Source organism: Mustelus asterias, chromosome X, assembly GCF_964213995.1.
Source record: "Mustelus asterias chromosome X, sMusAst1.hap1.1, whole genome shotgun sequence".
Taxonomy (NCBI): domain Eukaryota; kingdom Metazoa; phylum Chordata; class Chondrichthyes; order Carcharhiniformes; family Triakidae; genus Mustelus; species Mustelus asterias.
The window spans coordinates 16,741,534-16,760,526 of record NC_135834.1 but is presented as its reverse complement, the minus strand read 5'-3'; the positions used below and the strand labels follow the sequence as shown (position 1 = coordinate 16,760,526).

The following is an 18,993-nucleotide window of genomic DNA, read 5'->3' as shown; positions in this document are numbered from 1 at the left end:
AGTCCAAAAGACGTGCTGGTTAGGTGCATTGGCCATGTTAAATTCTCCCTCAGCGTACCCGGACAGGCAACGGAGTGTGGCGACGAGGGGATTTTCACAGTAACTTAATTGCAGTGTTAATGTATGCCTACTTGTGACACTAATAAATTAACTTAAAAAATAAAAGGTCATAGACTAGCAACTATACAATGTTTCACTCTTCACAGATACAGTCAGGCTGGCTGAAAATCCCAGGATTTCCTGTTTTCATTACAGATATCAAACAACAACAGCATGTCGTTTTTGTTGAACTGGTGAATTCTCAGAATGCGAAACTTATTGCAGAAAAATGCCCTGAGATCCCCCACAGCTGAAAAATGATATGTAAAATTACATCGTGAATAGGATCATCACCAGCTGACAGTGGGAAGGAAATCATTTGGTCATCCCATTTACTGATACAGTAGCAAAGTCACACTGGAGAGAGAATCCATTCTGATACATCATGTTTGTGAAGGGATTCCCAGACCGTCGAAGTGTGACACAGGGTTTCCTCAGTTTTCCACCTGTTAATTCTCCAAATATAAAGGTTCCAGGAATTTCAGCCACAATCTGTGCGTTCTTACTGACAACACACGGTTTAAAAGTGTCAGGGGAAGGAGCCATTTGTTCCCTCCACCTGCTGAGACTCCAGTGAGCTCATATCTTGGTTTATGGATTTTTCTGTTGTTAATTGCAGACAGGATAAAGCTATGGGTGGAAGCCCCGATGCTCTTTGGATGTGATATCAATTGATTTAATAATGTTATATTTTGTTTTTTGATGTTTCAATCACAAAGGAATCAGAAGATAGACCAGCATTAGTTACAGTGCAGAATGTACTCCATCCTGAGCAGAGAAGCTGCTGACGCAGGCGCAGTGGCGAATTGTGAAGTAGACATGTGCATTGCGGTCTCTGACTGGAGTGTGCGCAGTACGATCTCACTGGCGTATACGCACTGCGGGTGTTGCTCTTCCCGGGAGGCAGTTATCTCAGTTCCGGAATCGGAGAGAAATTGTGGATTTTTGGAGGGTAATGGAAGCGGCGGAGTGGGTGGGAAGGCTTCATAAGCACCCAGTGGAGGTGTTAAACTCAAAATCCGAGCATCCAGATCCCGGGATTACATGAAACCTGGGTAGTAATTGCGGGGCCGCCTTTCCGGTGCCAGACCCCAGTTATCGGCCGCCATCTTTATAGGGGCAATGGGCAGCAGGGCGCATGCGCGCTCATCCTGCTCCAGGTTTATCACAATTTGTGAATTTCTCCTGGATTTACACTGATGGCACTGGGTGCTGCTCTGGCCTATGTTTCTAGCCCTGTTTCCATTGCTTTCTCTGTCTGGAGTGCCTCTCTCTCTGGAAAGAGTGAGCGTTTTGTTCCTAATGCAGGTGTTAGTTGGATCTGTTTGTTGCTTTGATATCTGGCAACAGTTTCCAGGCCAGCAATCTTCATGAAGCAGAGTCAAAACCACCCCTCAGCCTCAGTAACTTCCTCCTCCTGGGCCCAGCCTGATCCCTGCCTGAGGGTCAAAGGGTGTTTCCATCTGTCTTGTTTGGGACTCGTGCAAGAACTTTTGTCCCCGGCTGGGACTTGTGTGACAGGAGATGTTCCAGTTGAGACTCGTGTCCTGAAAGGTGCAAATCCGGAAGACTTAACCCAGGAAGGTGTACCCAGGAAAATGTAAGTCAGGAAGGTTCAACCCAGGAAGGTGTAACTCGAGAAGGCGCAACCCTGGAAGATTTGGCCCGGTGGGGTGGAACCTTTGTCGAAATCTTGACTTCCGAGTTTGACTTTAACACAAACACACATTAACACAAAATACTTAATCGACGGATTGTCTTTATTTTACTTGCCAGCAAGGGAGGAGGTTCTTGACACAATGGTAACTTTACTATCCAATCCTCCCAGTATTTCATACTTTTATAAGGACATAAGACGTAGGAGCAGAATTAGGCTATTCAGCCCATTGCATCGGCTCCGCCATTCAATCATGGCTGATATGATTCTCATCCTTATTCTCCTGCCTTCTCCCTTTAACCCTTGATCCCCTGATTGATCACGAACCTATCTTGTTCTGTCTTAAAGACACTCAATGACCCGGCCTCTACAGCCCTCTGTGGCAATGAGTTCCACAGATTCACCACTCTCTGGCTGAAGAAATTCCTCCTGATCTCAGTTTTAAAGGAGCATCCCTTCACTCTGAGGTTATGCCCTCAAGTTCTAGTCTCTCCCACTAATGAGAACATCTTCTCCACGTCCACTCATTCGAGGCAGAGGGATCTGGGTGTACAGGTACACAGGTCACTGAAAGTGGCAACGCAGGTGGAGAAGGTAGTCAAGAAGGCATATGGCATGCTGCCTTCATCAGCCGGGGCATTGAGGTTAAAAATTGGCAAGTCATGTTGCAGCTTTATAGAAGCTTTGTTAGGCCGCACTTGGAATATAGTGTTCAATTCTGGTCGCCACACTACCAGAAGGATGTGGAGACTTTGGGCAGGGCACAGAAAAGATTTACCAGGATGTTGCCTGGTATGGAGGGCATTAGCTATGAGGAGAGGTTGGAGAAACTTGGTTTGTTCTCACTGGAACGACAGAGGTTGAGGGTCAACCTGATAGAAGTCTACAAGATTATGAGGGGCATGGACAGAGTGGATAGTCAGAAGCTTTTTCCCAGGGTGGAAGAGTCAATTACTAGGGAGCATAGGTTTAAGTTGCGAGGGGCAAGATGTACGAGGTAAGTTTTTTATCCAGAGGGTGGTGGGTGCCTGGAACTCGCTGTTGGGGGAGGTAGTGGAAGCAGATATGATCGTGACTTTTAAGGGGCATCTTGACAAATACATGAATAGGATGGGAATGGAGGGATATGATCCCTGGAAGTGTAGGGGGTTTTAGTTCAGTCGGGCAGCATGGTCAGCTTGGAGGGCTGAAGGGCCTGTTCCTGTACTGTAATTTTCTTTGTTCTTTGCTAGTTTGAGTTATAAGGAGAGGCTGGATAGACTGGGACTTTTTTCTCTGGAGCATAGGAGGCTTGGGGTGATCTTATAGAGGTCTATAAAATAATGAGGGGCATAGAGCAGCTAGACAGTCAATCTCTTTTCCCAAAGGTAGGGAAGTCTAAAACAAGAGGGCATAGGTTTAAGGTGAGAGGGGAGAGATATGAAAGGGTCCAGAGGGTCAATGTTTTCACACACAGGGTGGCGAGTTTCTGGAACGCTGCCAGAGGTAGTAGTAGAGGCGGGTACAATTTTGTCTTTTAAAAAGCGTTTAGACGGTTACATGGGTAAGATAAGTCGAGAGGGATATGAGCCAAACACGGGCAATTGGAACTAGCTTAGGGGTTAAAAAAGGGGCGGCATGGATAAGTTGGGCTGAAGCGCTGTTTCCATGCTGTAAACCTCTATGACTCTAATGGGTCAGAGACACGACTCCGTCAAACAAAGAAAATCATCCTGGTTTATACAATTCTGCAGCTCACAGTCAGTTGGACACAATCCTATCAAAAGCGTGATAAATGACATACTTTACGCATTGATCCAAGAGAAAAAATACTGAACCACCCTGATCTATGAGATCACGATACCTCGTCGGATACCCCAATAGATCATCCCTGAGCCTGTCCTCTTGTCTCTCAGTCAGACATCATGTCTCTATTTTGATAGCAGCCTCACAAAGCATCTTCACTGAAACAGTCTCACATGGGCATCCTTTAATTGATAAAAGGGGCCTACAAAAGCCATTAGTATTTTTTGGCCTTGTCAGTGAAGTTAACTGAATCTCTAAGGAATATGGTCAACTCAACTTGTCTTCAGGATATTCCCCGATTATAGTCCTGATAAGTTTGTTTATTGCCAACATAATGAAACACACGTATACATTGCTTATCAATTCAATGACTGAGCTTTTTGTCACTACCTACAATTTCAAGGGATATCATCATGTTACCATTAGTTCTTGTCAGTTCCCACTAAGTACCCTACCATAACTCGTTCGTTAGCTAAGACATTGATATCTTTCTGACTCTGTTTTGATTAGAAACTGTGAAGGCAGCTTCATTAAAACTCACTCTTGTATCAGTTGTTTCTGATAAGGTGTCTGGTGAGGCAATTAAGTCTCCTTTATGGCCTTGTGATTCCAACAGTTGGGTGCTTTAAAGGAATGTATCTAACATATGTTTGGTATCAAAGGGGCACTTTGTAACTGTGCATCAAAGTTTCTTTGTTTAACTTCAAAAAATCTATCGAAGATATATTTATATGTATGGACTAATTAAAGGTATTACATGTACCTTTAAAACTACAAAGTATTTGAAACATCTAATTACATTTACTAACAAACGTGCTCCCCATTGATGAAGTGAATTCTACATCCAAGTTGCTCAAACAAAAGCCCGAACAGAGTCTGGCAATTTTATTGTATAATGTAAAAACAGTAAGAAGTCTCACAACACCAGGTTAAAGTCCAACAAGTTTATTTGGTAGCAAAAGCCACTAGCTTTCAAAGCGCTGCTCCTTCATCAGGTGAGTAGCACTCACCTGATGAAGGAGCAGTGCTTCGAAAGCTAGCGGCTTTTGCGACCAAATAAACCTGTTGGACTTTAACCTGGTGTTGTGAGACTTCTTTCCCAATTTTATAGTAGCCCTTTCTTTTCTATCTTTCTACACCTTAGAAGTACTTGGATGAATTATTTGCGATCCCGGAAGGCACAACCCTGAAAGCGAAAGCCTTGCAAGGTGAAGCCCCCGCAATGTTGCAAGCTAACTTACAATGGACTCTATTAACTATAATGGACTCTGTTGTTGTAAAGGGATTGTCTGTCATTATATTATTTGGTCTTGGTATTGTGTTAGTTTGTTGGCTTATGAGTTTCTCATTTTTTGCATTATTTGTGGCCCAGAGGGCACCTCCCCCAGGACACCCGGGGAGGTGTAGCCTCCGGCAAGGGAAAAATCCGGAAAGCGAAACCCCGTACAGAGTAGCCCTGGAGGGTCTCCATCCCCTAGGGAAAAATCAGGAAGGTTGTGCCCAGTCAGAGTACCCCAGAGCCCCCCCCGCCCCCAGACCAAAAATCCGGAAGAGAGGTTCTGAACATAGTCGATCGGGTGTGCCCCCCCCACCCTCTCCTCGCCAAGAATCTGTAAGGTTTAATCTCCGGACATAGTACCTCCAGAGGGTTGCCCCCCTGCTTGGAAGGGGAAAATCCGGGAGGTGAGGCCCTGGAGGGTTGGAGAAGTTTCACGATGTTCATTTTTAGTGTAATAGAGTTGTTTGTTACTGTGTCGAGGAGGGTATATCATTGTGTTGGTGTTGTGTTAATATTAGTTGTTGTTTTAGAATTTATCATTGTGGATTGCCTGTCGCCCTGGACAGTGTAACCCTCGGGCAGAGTAACCCCCGGTTAGAGGCAAGCAAATGCAGCAGGCAAATATCTGGAAGGCGAAATCCTAGAGGATTGCAGATAACTCACAATGGTCATTTCATTGTAATAGAGATATTTGCTCTAGGATTAGAAGGGGACCATTTACACACACAACTCAAACCAAGGGAAATGTTTGTTTGTTAATTTCTATTCTGAACTGATAGTGATTATTTTCTTGCAGGGTATTGGAAGATCATGACTTAAAGGCAGCAAACAGAAAACAAACATCAGATCCAAACCTGACAGAGTCACTCGATTCATCAGAACCTGAATGTAAGTGTGTGTGTGGAAAAAGATTCAAACTTCTGTGTGACTGGAAATAGGAAAGGGCAATGTTCAGGAGGGATTTGAAAAGAAGAATGAGAATTTTAAATTGAGTTGCTTTTTAACTGGGAGCCTGTGTAGGTCAGTAGGCTCCCAGTTAAAAAGCAACTCAATTTAAAATTCCCATTCTTCTTTTCAAATCCCTCCCGAACATTGCCCTTTCCTAGGTGAAGACAAGGTGAGTGAATGGGACTCAGTGCAGAGGATATCGGAAGCAGAGATGTCACTAACATGGGGAGATGCTGGAATTGTGAAATGTGACTGGAGATAGGGTCCTTAGGTTGTAGTGTGATTACCTCTCTGAACGTGGTATCCATGTATCTTTCAGTCTCATGGATGCGTCACAGTGACTCCAACCGCCAATTGAGTTCTGAAACCCGGAGCTCAAGTTTCTGCAGCACTTCCTGCACATGTGGTTGTCTCGGACATTGGTAGCTTCTTTATTACAGGACACACATTCCACTGGACTGAGCTGCTCTAGTCAGGTCTTAACTCTACTTCTCTTGCATTAACTATTCTATTTTCAATTAATTGTATTGCCTTACTATACAGGTCCCAACTTTATTGTATAGGCCCTAACATTTCCTTATTCCAGATGCTAGATTTTCAAATACTGCCCCTGACAGTGAGCACTTACTAACCAATCAACTGGCCAGTTTTCTGTGATCACACAGTTGTTTTGTTTTCCCATTGCTGTCTCACAGCAGCTGAAATACTCACCAGATAACCAGCCTCTTCCCCTGCAGCAGGGCAAGACCACTTTCTGAAGGATGAAAAATGTACAGAAAGCAAAAAGAGCATCTCTTTCCCTATGTACTGAATTCAAACTTTGATTCAAATTCCTAAATATCCTTACTCTGACTGTGTCTCGCTCAGGGTGAGGTTTCTCACTGCTCATGTGCCGCTTACTGGTGCAGAAACCTGCCTGGAAGCTCAGCTTGGGGTAAAACATGACACAAAACTTGTGAACAGCCTGAGAAAATGGAAAATGTTTCTGTTCATCCAGTGTTGGATGCCAGACAGTCAGGATGGTGTGTGACTTTGGAGGAATTTGGAGGTGATAGTGTTCACATACACCTGCTACCCTGCTCCTTCTCAGTGGGGGAGGTTGAGCATTTGGGAGATTCTGTCAGAGACCTGTTCTCAAGTTGTAGATATGTAAAATTCCTCACATTCTCCCCCTGTCTCCCACACCTCCCTCCTGCCGCCCATCTCTCTCTGACTATTCCCATAAAGAGTTTTAACAACAGGTTAAAGTCCAACAGGTTTATTTGGTAGCAAATGCCATTAGCTTTCGGAGCGCTGCTCCTCCGTCAGATGGAGTGGAAATCTGCTCTCAAACAGGGCACAGAGACACAAAATCAAGTTACAGAATACTGTACTATGGACCATATTCCCATAGAAGCCAGCCCTCTGTAGGCCTAATCTGGGTGGCGAGTTCCCTTCCCTGAAGGACATAAATGAACTAGTTGGGTTTTTACAATCCAGCAGCTTTCATTGTCACTTTTTCCTAGTGTCAGCTCCACAAATTCCCCGATTCATTCAGCTGATTTTCACAACCTGCTTTTTTGTTTTTGTGGGTTCTCTCTCACTCCTTCATTTCTGTTTTAAATCAGTTTCACAGGGTATTAACAGGGGAGGATTTGCAGTTGGGAAACTGAAACCAAGCAACGCATCAGGATTTGGCAGAATTGCCCAATCTTTTGTAACCTGAATATCATCAGATTTGGAACATGGAAGGAAAAAGCACCATTCACAGTGGGGAGAAACCGTACACATGTTGTGTGTGTGGACGAGGATTCAGCCAATCGTCTGTTCTGTCAGAACATAAGTGCAGTCACAGCAGGCAGAAATCTTGGAAATGTCCAGATTGTGGGAAGGGATTCAAATCCCCATCAGAGCTTGGAACTCATTGGCGCAGTCACACTGGGGAGAGGCCATTCATCTGCTGTCAGTGTGGGAAGGGATTCACTCAGTTAGCCAACTTGATGGCACACCAGCGAGTTCACACTGATGAGAGACCTTTTAAATGCCCAGACTGTGGGAAGTGCTTTAAAAGTTCTGTGGAACTGATGTCCCATCAACGTGTTCACACTGATGACCGACCCTTCAGGTGCTCTCACTGTGGCACTGGGTTCAGGCGATCATCTCAACTCGATGTACACAAACTAATTCACACTGGAGAGAGACTATTCACTTGCTCCAACTGTGGGAAGAGATTCACTCAGTCAGCCAGCCTACTGAGACACCAGAGAGTCCACACTGGGGTGAGGCCATTCACCTGCTCAGAGTGTGGGAAGGGATTCAGTCAGTTATCCAACCTGCTGAGACACCAGCGACTTCACAAACAACTACAGTGATGGGATTTTGCTGTGAATCACATCCAGGATTGAACGGTGTTCATTGAGCTTTTTTCCTGCCAATATTAATGAAGTCTATCCCATTATGAGGGTTGAATATTATGTATAAATGTCAAATAAATTGGATATGTATGAAATAGAAAATGTTGAAACTTTTAAATATCTATAACACAAGTGAATTCCTTTTGAAGGTCTCTCCCTCTCTCCTGTCTCTTCCATCCTCACCTCCAACAAGTGTGAGGAGCTCATGGAGCTCCTTTGTCACTGAAATTGAGATAATCCCATCTCTGCTGCTTCCCTCCCTTCCATGAGCACACCGCGACAAACTGTCTCTAAAAATAAAAGCAAATTACTGCGGATGCTGGAATCTGAAACCAAAAGAGGAAATGCTGGAGTGAAATGCTGGAGCTTTGACAAAGGGTCGTCTGGACTCGAAATGTCAGCTCTTTTCTCCCCTTACAGATGCTGCCCGACCTGCTGAGATTTTCCAGCATTTTCTCTTTTGGTTTCAGATTCCAGCATCTGCAGTAATTTGCTTTTATCCAGTGTTTAACTCACTGCCACTTCTCTTCCAGGAATGCCTAACCTGGAGAAGTACTGCTCTTCTCTCTGACAGGATTTCCGTCTGTCTCTCTCCTCCTATCCACCTTCACTGCTTTCCATGAGCTTTGACAAAGGGTCGCCTGGACTCGAAACATCAGCTCTTTTCTCTCCTTACAGATGCTGCCAGATCTGCTGAGATTTTCCAGCATTTTCTCTTCTGTCTCTAAAAGTCCCCCTTGTCTGAGCCCTGAACCCATATCTTTCTCCAGTTTCTCTCCTTTCTCCCCTAATGCCCTCTCAGTGCTCATCATGTCCAGAATACCTTTTCCCTTGACCCTCTTCTCACTAAACCACGAACAATTCAATTTCTCCATTTTAGCTGATATTTTTAATGATTCTGTCCCTCTCACCTTTATAGCCGCCAAAACCACCTTCTCCAAAATAAACCCTTGACCCTACAGTCTTTCGAAACAACCACCCCCATCTCCAACCTCCCTTTCCTCTCCCAATTCCTTGTACTTGGTATCCCTCAAGGATCCTTGGTCCCTCCTGTTTTTCATCTAAATGCTGCCACGAGGTGACATCATGCAAAAGCATCATGTTTACACATGTACACTGACAATGCCCAGCTCTACCTCATCCCCATCCATTCCTCCACTGTTAGTAAATTATCAAACTGCTTCTCCCACACCCAATACCAGATTAGCAGAAATTTTCTCCAATTAAAAACTGGGCAGACCAAAGACCTTCACTCACCACTGTAAATTCTGTTCGCTAACTACCGAATCCATCCCACTTCCTGGGAACTGTGTGAGGCTGAACCACACTCTTCATAATCTCCATGTCATAATTAACCCCAGGATGAGTTTCTGACCACATATCCACACCATCACTAATACCAGACATTTCAATCTCTGTCACGTCGTCTGTTTCCACCCCAGCTCATCTGCTGCTCAAACCCTTATCCACACCCGTGTTACCTTGAGACTTAATAAAAGCAAATTACTGCGGATGCTGGAATCTGAAACCAAGAGAAAATGCTGGAAAATCTCTGCAGGTCTGGCAGCATCTGTGAGGAGAGAAAAGAGCTGACGTTTCGAATGCAGATGAGCCTTTGTCAAAGCCCTTTGACAAAGGGTCATCTGGACTCGATACATCAGCTCTTCTCACTCCTTACAGATGCTGCCAGACCTGCTGAGATTTTCCAGCATTTTCTCTTTTGGTTACTTTTAGACTTGACAATTTCAATACATTCCTGACAAGGGATGCACGGTGGCACAGTGGTTAGCACTGCTGCCTCACAGTGCCAGGGACCTGGGTTCAATTCTGGCTTCGGGCCACTGTGTGTATGAAGTTTGCACATTCTCCCCGTGTCTGTGTGGGTTTCCTCTGGGTGCTCCGGTTCCCTCCCACAGTTCAAAAATGTGCAGATTAGGTGGATTGGCTATTGTAAATTGACCCTTAGCATCGGGGGATTAGCAGCGTAAATACACGGAGTTACGAGGACAGGGCCTGGGTGGGATTGTGATAAGTTAAACAGTTTTACTGCAGGAACAACTTCAGCTGGGAGTCAGTGAATAAATAGGAAAGATCCCAGACTTTGAATATCAATCCCAATTTAATCTTTGGAGCAAAATCTACAACTTTAAATCAACTGTAAAAGAGAAAGAAAATCATTTCGCATCTTTCACAGCCTCAGAACATCTCAAAGTGATTCCCAGTCATGTTTTGGACGGAAGAATGAAGAGAGGCAGAAAAAACTAAATGGTCCAATTTTAAACAAAGTTCAGGAACACAGTGATCTGGGAGTGTGGATAGAAATGTTTGACTGTGACAGGAGGACGTGATCAGCTGTTTAAATATAAAACTAATGGGGGTCCTTGGTTCATTAATGGAGTCATGGAGTACAAAAACAAGTCAGTGATACTAAATCTTTATAAATCACCTGAAGAGGGAGGTGGCTAATCAGTTAATAAGATTTTTAAACAGAATATATTAAGGCACTGACAGGACTACCAGCAGAGTTAAATGAGTCTTTAAACAAGTTAATAAGCCAAGAAGAGAATAGTTTACACAGAAAAATGGAGTGAGAGTCAAACAAGTAATTTTGATTTAAAAACATTTTTGCTGGTATTTTAAATGTATTAAGTATTGTATGAATCATTGTCCACTTTAGCCAAAGCAAGTTACCACAAGGTGTGATGGTAAAGGCAAATAGTTCAGAACCAAAGGCCTAGCAACCCAGTCATTCGTAAAATTCATATCAGAAAGTTTCTTATGAGGAACACCTACTGCAACATTTTGAGTAGGTTTAGTCACTGCGCGACACAGGATAGATGTGCTCCCGGATGCGAGGTCGCATGTCTATCCAGCTTGGCAGTGATCTGGTGAGAACATTCACTTTGACCTTTAAAGTAGCGTCTAGCATAAGCTGGCAACAGGGAAGTAACTTTAGCCAAGAAAGAAGTTAGTGTCTGGATTTGATGGACAAATGAGATACCATTATGCTGGATGGTACAATGCAGTTAGCTGAGGTACTTGACAGAAATCTGTATTGTGTGTAAACTAAATGTAATTAATTTTAAGCTAACGTAAGGCGGGAATGATTGATACGGAAAAGCTATAATTGAGCTGTTTTTGATTGTAAACGTTTGATTCATCAGAGAGGTTCTGTCACTCTGAGCTACTAATGCTTTGGTGACCTCCAGACAGCTGATTGTTTTTCTTTCAATAAATGTTACGTCTTTATACAGAGATATCTGCCTCGTGAGTTTTGTATTGCCTGTAGTTTAAGACAGTACCGGTCATCTCGAATTAACCCACGTCACCGATTAATCCTCATCCGAAATATTGTCCTCAACCCTGAGCACCAGACTTTAGGAAAGATATCAAGGTCGGGGAGAGGGTGTTGGGAAAATTTCCCAGAATAGTATTAGGAATAAGGAGGTTTCAATTCTGTTGACTGGAGAGCTGGGATTGTTCTCTTTCAAGCTGATTTAATAGAGGTGTGGACATTTTTGAGAAGTTTTAATCTACACATGGAGAAACTGTATCCATTGGCCGGATGGTTGGTAACCTCAGAACACAGCTTAAAAATAATTGGGTAAAAACTCCTGGATCGAGATGAGGATAATTTAACTCCGTGAATTCTGATGATCTGGAACACATTGTCTGAGTAACTGGTGGAAGCAGATTCAATTGGAACTTTCTGAACTGATTTGGACAGATCGCTCTGCACATGTGCTGGGTTCATGATGTGGAGATGCTGGTGTTGGACTGGGGTGAACACAGTAAGAAGTCTGACAACACCAGGTTAAAGTCCAACAGGTTTATTTAGTAGCGAAAGCCACTAGCTTTCGAAGCGCTGCTCCTTCGTCAGGTAAGTGGGAGTTCTGTTCACAAACAGGGCATATAAAGACACAAACTCAATTTACAAAATAATTCCAACCATTATTTTGTAAATTGAGTTTGTGTCTTTATATGCCGAGTTTGTGTCTTTATATGCCCCGTTTGTGAACAGAACTCCCACTTACCTGACGGAGGAGCAGCGCTCCGAAAGCTAGTGGCTTTTGCTACCAAATAAACCTGTTGAACTTTAACCTGGTGTTGTGAGACTTCTTAATGTGCGGGGTTCACAGATACACAGAGCGCCCTCGGCTGCCATGGCAACACACGCGCCATTTGTTGGTTCAGGGGTGCGAGTGGAAGTTTCCACTTTGAAAGTGTCAACATTCATTGTACATGAGGCCGCACCTACAAACTTGTCCCTTATGCTCCCAGTGAAGAGGAGCAAATGTGGATGAATGGATCATTTGAAAAATTATTTACCCTTACACCTGATTTTTCCTCTCAAAGGTCCATTTATAAACCTTATTTCTGTGGGTTTTATGTCAGTCACTGATTCAATTGTCCATTAGCAAGGACATATTTATTAGTATTAAATGTAATTCCGTCCATTTCCATCGGAGATCCATTAAGTCAGTTCATGGCTTCTCACTTGCTGGGACATCCTGTTTAACCTAAACTCAGGTAGTTAGGTTACATCATGAGACTCCCCACCCAATCAAGTTTGTCTTGTTTCAGGGTCTGTGCTCGAGACATCATAGAACATCATAGAAACCCTACAGTGCAGAAGGAGGCCATTCGGCCCATCGAGTCTGCACCGACCACAATCCCACCCAGGCCCTACCCCCACATATTTTACCCGCTAATCCCTCTAACCTACGCATCCCAGGACTCTAAGGGGCAATTTTTTTTTTTTTAACCTGGCCAATCAACCTAACCCGCACATCTTTGGACTGTGGGAGGAAACCGGAGCACCCGGAGGAAACTCACGCAGACACGAGGAGAATGTGCAAACTCCACACAGACAGTGACCCGAGCCGGGAATCGAACCCGGGACCCTGGAGCTGTGAAGCAGCAGTGCTAACCACTGTGCTACCGTGCCGCCCCTTGACAGATAACAGGCCCATACTGTCCTGTGTTTGTCAAATCAGGAAACTTTCTTTATATATAGAGAGCAAAAACACTTCCCAAAATATTCAATACATTCCTGAAGTATTTAGAACATAAGAGCAGGAGTAGGCATCTGGCCCTTGGAGCCTGCTCCGCCATTCAATAAAATCATGGCTGATCTTTTTGTAGACTGTGCTCCACTTATCCGCCTGCTCACAATAACCCTTAATTCCTGTATCTATCTTTGCCTTAAAAAACATTCAACAAGGTAGCCTCGATTGCTTCACGAGACAGAGAATTTCACAGATTCACAACCCTTTGGGTGAAAAAGTTCCTCCTCAACTCAGTCCTAAATCTGCTCCCCCTTATTTTGAGGTATGCTCCCGAGTTCGAGTTTCACCCGCCAGTGCAACCTCCCTGCTTCTATCCTATTTATTGCCTTCATAATCTTATATGTTTCTATAAAATCTCCCCTCATTCTTCTAAATTCCAATGAGTATAGTCCCAGTCTACTCAGTCTCTCCTCATAAGCCAACACTCTCAACTCTGGAATCAACCTATTGAGCCTCCTCTGCACCCCCTCCAGTGCCAATATATCCTTTCTCAAGGAGACCAAAACTGTACACAGTATTCCAGGTGTGGCCTCACCAGCACCCCTAATAAAGCTGCAACATAACCTCGCTGTTTTTAAACTCCATCCCTCTAGCAAAGAAGGAAAAAAAATCAATTTGCGTTCTTAATGACCTGCTGCACCTGCAAACCAACTTTTTAATCAGACAGTGATTTCTTACAGATCTCCCCGCTATGAGAGGGGAATATCTTTACTGATTTCTCAAAACTGATTTCTGACTAACATCGCTATTTCTAAGATACAAGCTTATTTTCCTAATCTCTTGATGATAGACCATTGATAACATCCTAAAGCTGCGAGAATGATCAGAAACAGCAACATGGAGCTGCCACTAAGAATAAATGTTAAAACTTTTCCACTAAAATGTGATAACTATCAACTTAGATTCATCCTCCCCACCTGCTGATCATCTGACACTATTCTAAATTATTTCCATGTCGGAAACACATCTGCACATCTGGTTCAAACAAAAGTTCATGCATGGACTTCAAAGATTCTCCAGCTCTCTGTTCGCCTGTATCCACAGTGTGGATATTTTCTTACTGATTCTGGACATTTTTCAACTTAATTTGTCCTTTCTGAATCTCTTTAGAAATCCTATTGAGGATAGACTCATAGTCCCTGTCACCCTCTTCTCCCATCCCCAGGATATCTCTCATCCCCGGCTCGCCTGCTTTCTCTGTCAAACTATCAGTCATTGTCTGTCATATGCCAGTGCCATTGTAAACCCCTGGCTTCACTTAGGAACATATCCATTCAGATTTAACTGAGACTGTTGCTTCTCAAGTCTATGACCTTAACCACTGTGTTCCCACTCCTAACACCACTTGTAAGATTTAGGTCCAAGAGTCACAGATTATACGAAAAAGGGTTGAGCTCAGAAGTGGTTTTAAATTAGTTTATTGAGAAGCAACAGTTTAAATATGATGTGAAAGCTAAATAGACAGGAAAAACACACGACCCGTGACAGGTGAGAACGGACAGATGATGGAGAGTGAGTGCTGGTCTCTGTAGCTGGTGGCAGCAATCTCCTCTGAACGGTTAACTGGTGTGAACCAGAGTGTGAGTGTTGGGCTGAAGCCAGTATGGATCACTTCAAAATCTCTTTACTCTCGAGAGCCTGTTTTAACCTTTACACGGACAGTTGGGTTACATGTGGGTCATGAGATACAATTGTATCAGAGTTAGAAATGTCTTCTTTCAGGGCCTGTGCTAGAGACATGTCCGTGACAGAGAGAATAGGCCTGTCCTGTGTTTGTCAACCAGCGAGCTGTTATGGAAAATTCCTTCATAAGCCCGAGAGTGAGATATTTCGATAATATTTCACACTTTTCTGAAGTTTTTAGACAGTGATTTCTTACAGTCCGTTACTTGGATTGAACTTGTCTTCATTCCTGTGCTGAGGGGATTTCTGTATCAGGTGGTCGGGGTGGTAACATTTGGGAATTCTCGATTCTCCTCCAATTCCCATTCCCCTTCTTTCTGGTGGATAATGGAGGTGTCACTGTGTGTAATGTGCAATCAGTAAGAATTGTTAGCAAAGATTAATCAGCACTTTCTAATTGGAGATGTTAATCGGTGGAATCTTTCAGACACTGAATTGTAGAGTTCGTACCACAGCTAAGAATCAGAAGTGATTCTCGAAGGGACGCCCAAAAACAATCAGGATTAGATCAAGAATATTAAACTCCAGCCCAGTTAAAGTGATTGTCAATATCAGCAGAAACAAACCAGAGGTGTCAGAATGAACATGGTTCAGTCCTGGAAGTAATTAACAGCAGAAATAACAGGAGAATCCAATTCCTGCAGTCATTTGTGAACTCGCCGATGCCTCTGCAGGTTGGATGATTGAGTGAATCCCTTCCCACACTGGGAGCAGGTGAACGGTCTCTCCCCTGTGTGAACTCGCTGATGTGCCAGCAGGTTGGATGACCGAGTGAATCCCTTCCCACACTGGGAGCAGGTAAATGGTCTCTCCCCAGTGTGAACTTGCTGGTGTACATTAAGGTTGGAAGAAGACCTGAATCTTTTTTCACAGGAAGTACAGCTGAACGGCCTCTCCTCAGTGTGAACTCGCTGGTGCTTCAGCAGGTCAGAGAATCTAGTGAATCCTTTCCCACACTCAGGGCAGACGAATGGCCTCTCTCCAGTGTGAATTCGCTGGTGTGCAGTGAGATGTGATAAGCCAATGAATTTCTTCCCACACTCTGAGCAGGTGAACGGCCTCTCTCCAGTGTGAATTCGCTGATGTGCTTTGAGATTAGACGAAAACCTGAATCTCTTTCCACAGGAAGTACAGCTGAATGCCTTCTGTTCAATATGAACTCGCTGGTGTGCTTTAAGGTTGGATGAAGACTGGAATCTCCTTCCACAGGAAGGACAGCTGAATGGTCTCTCCTCAGTGTGAACTCGTTGGTGTGTGCTGAGGTGAGATGAAGACTTGAATCTCTTTCCACAGGAAGTACAGCTGAACAGCCGCTCAATGTGAACTCGCTGGTGCTTCTGGAGGTCAGGGGACCCAATGAATCCCTTCCCACACACAGAGCAGATGAACGGTCTCTCCCCAGTGTGAACTCGCTGATGTGTCAGCAGGTTAGATAACTGCATGAATTCCTTCCCACACTCGCAGCAGCTGAACGGTCTTGCCCCATTGTGAAGTCTCTTGTGTGACAGCAGGTCTGATAACTTAATGAATCCCTTCCCACATTCTGGGCAGCTGAATGTCCTCTCCCCAGAGTAAAACCTTTGGTGTCTCAGCAAGTTGGATGACTGAGTGAATCCCTTCCCACACTGGGAGCAGGTGAACGGCCTCTCCCCAGTATGAATTCGCTGGTGTCTCAGCAGGTCGGAGGCCTGAATGAATCCCTTCCCACAATTGGGGCAGATGAATGGTCTCTCTTCAGTGTGAGTGAGTTGATGCTTTTCCAACCGTGATGGGCAACTGAATCCTTTCCCACAACCCTCACATTTCCACGGTTTCTCCATGGTGAGAGTATCCTGGTGTCGCTTAAGTTCGATGATCAGTTGAATCCTCAGCCACACACACAGCACGTGTAGAGTTACTCCCGTTGCGAATGGTGTGATTTTTTTCAGGCTATGTAACCGGTTAAAGCTCTTTCCACAGTCAGTTCGCTGGAACACTCTCACTCAGGTGTGTGTGTATCTCAGTGCTTTTCCAGTCACACTGATGTTTGAAATTTTGTCCCACACACAGAACAGACAAACATTTCTACTTCCACATTCGAAGGCTGACGATATTCAAGTTCTGGTGAATGGAATAACTCCTGTCACAACTTGATGTGATGTTTGTGTCTCCTGTCTGCAAGTCCTCCCCTTCTAATTCGCTGTAAAAAGAGTTAATAAAAGTCATGACTGTCAGTAGAGGAATAGAAATTCAGCCCAGACAATTCAAGTTTCCATGGAACATTTTTTCCTCCCTTGTTCTGCCAAAGTTGCAAATCTCTGTCCTATGCACGCTCCCTCCTCCCTGTGCTGAAATCCAAACAAAGTTTTGGACAATTGTTTCCATATCTTTTCAACTAAAGATAATGATATGTTTGATGATTCACTTCAGTCATGACTCATGACAAAACATTAATCTGAAACTCCCTGACCAACCATACAGAATCACAGATGTTAACTCAAATGAAACTGAGAAGACCGAAGACACAATTTCCACTCCCTACTCCAATCTCTCTTCACTGGGTACCAGCTCCATCCCTCTCCCTGTGAACACTCTGACATGAAGCCAGTCTGCTCACAATCTCAGCGACACAATTGAGTGCATTGTCCATAACAAACATGGCTGCCATACATGCGCTATCTTGCTCATTTCCCCCAATGAAGATGATAGGTTTAGATAAGATACTTACCTCTTTCCTCAAGTAAGGGGACGAGGCACAGCGGCAACATGGTGGCACAGTGGTTAGCACTGCTGCCTCACAGCGCCAGAGACCCAGGTTTGATTTCCGGATTGGGTCACTGTCTGTGTGGAGTCTGCCTGGGCCTGCTGCAGTTTCCTCCCACACTCCGAAAGACGTGCTGGTGAGGTGCATTTGCTATGCTAAATTCTCCCTCAGTGTACCTGAACAGGTGCCGGAGTGTGGCAACTCGGGGATTTTCACAGTAACTTCATTGCAGTGTTAATGTAAGGCTACTCATGACACTAATTAATAAATAAAATGCCCGATACAGTTGCAACAGTATTTTCCTACTTTTATACTATATTCCATTCGTAATGGATACCAAAAGTCCATTTTCCTTCATTATTACCTCCTGCAGCTGCATACTAACTTTCTGCGATTCATGGACAAAGACACCCAAATCCCTCTGCACTGAAAAACTTTGAAGTGTTCCTCCATTTAGATAATAAACTGCCTTTTTATTTCTCAAATCGATTACTCATACATACCCACGTTAAAGTCTGCTAAACTTTGGCCCACGGAGTTTCCAAAACAGAAAGATGACGCAGGCGCACAACCACACATTGCCCGCGGGGAAAATGGCTGCCGTGAGCTTGGTGTAGGGAAAAAACTGAGCTCCGTGCGTTGCAAACGGGGAATCGGGAAGATATTTTTCCGGGTTTGCGGTTTACACAACATATTTACGAAGCCTCTTCCTCCACCCGCCGGATACATCGCCCCTTCCGAGCCGCCATTACATTCACTTACCGATTGGACATCATATCACTCGCTCCCCATCGCCATTACCCACATTGCGCATGCTCCACTCCCAGCCCCGCCCCTCATTCACCCCGATTAGTTGGAGGACCAGCCGCTCTCGTTCGGTCCTCCAGTCCCGCCCCCTCTTCCTATTGGTCCGGAGGTGCTGTCAATCAGCCGGACATTGTGATGGTTTCAGATGGTGAGAGCAGCCACAGACTCAGGCTGACTTGCTGATTATTGGCAGCATTTTCTGTTTGGAAATTAGAGCAAGAGATAGAACATAGAATATAGAATAGCTACAGCACAAACAGGCCCTTCGGCCCACAAGTTGCGCCGAACAATTTCCTGACCTTAAAACCCTCTATCTTACTAACCTCCATGAACCTATCCAAAAGTCTCTTAAAAGACTCAATCGAATCCGCTTCCACCACTACTACCGGCAGCTGGATGTCAGTTCCCCTGTGTCCGGGGCTGGGAGATTCACACTCATTATCATCGCAACTTTACACGAGACAGTCCCCGCTTCAATCCCGCCTGCAAACTTTGTGTTTAAAAGTTATCCAAACTGGAAAAAAATTAGA

At 44.3% G+C, this 18,993-nt stretch overlaps 2 protein-coding genes across 3 annotated transcripts in view; one reads left to right on the top strand and one right to left on the bottom strand.

The window, feature by feature from the left end:
- Positions 1-995: 995 nt before the first annotated feature.
- The window catches only part of LOC144481854 (uncharacterized), a 302,744-nt gene continuing 284,746 nt past the window's right edge, over positions 996-18,993 (top strand). Inside the window, exons 1-2 of the mRNA XM_078201004.1 lie at positions 996-1,051; positions 5,617-5,708. The gene's annotated coding sequence lies outside the window, so the exon portion shown is untranslated. The remainder of the gene's footprint in view (positions 1,052-5,616; positions 5,709-18,993) is intronic.
- On the bottom strand, positions 14,585-18,470 carry LOC144481949 (uncharacterized). 2 transcript variants are annotated; one of them, XM_078201124.1, is made up of 2 exons: positions 18,160-18,470; positions 14,585-17,092 (listed from the first exon to the last, which is right to left on the bottom strand). In XM_078201124.1, the coding sequence occupies exon 2, from the start codon at positions 16,731-16,733 to the stop codon at positions 15,558-15,560; it is 1,176 nt and encodes a 391-aa protein (XP_078057250.1). In that variant the 5' UTR covers positions 16,734-17,092; positions 18,160-18,470; the 3' UTR covers positions 14,585-15,557. The 2 variants fall into 2 exon arrangements, with proteins under 2 accessions (XP_078057250.1, XP_078057251.1); XM_078201125.1 differs by having other exon boundaries at positions 18,419-18,470.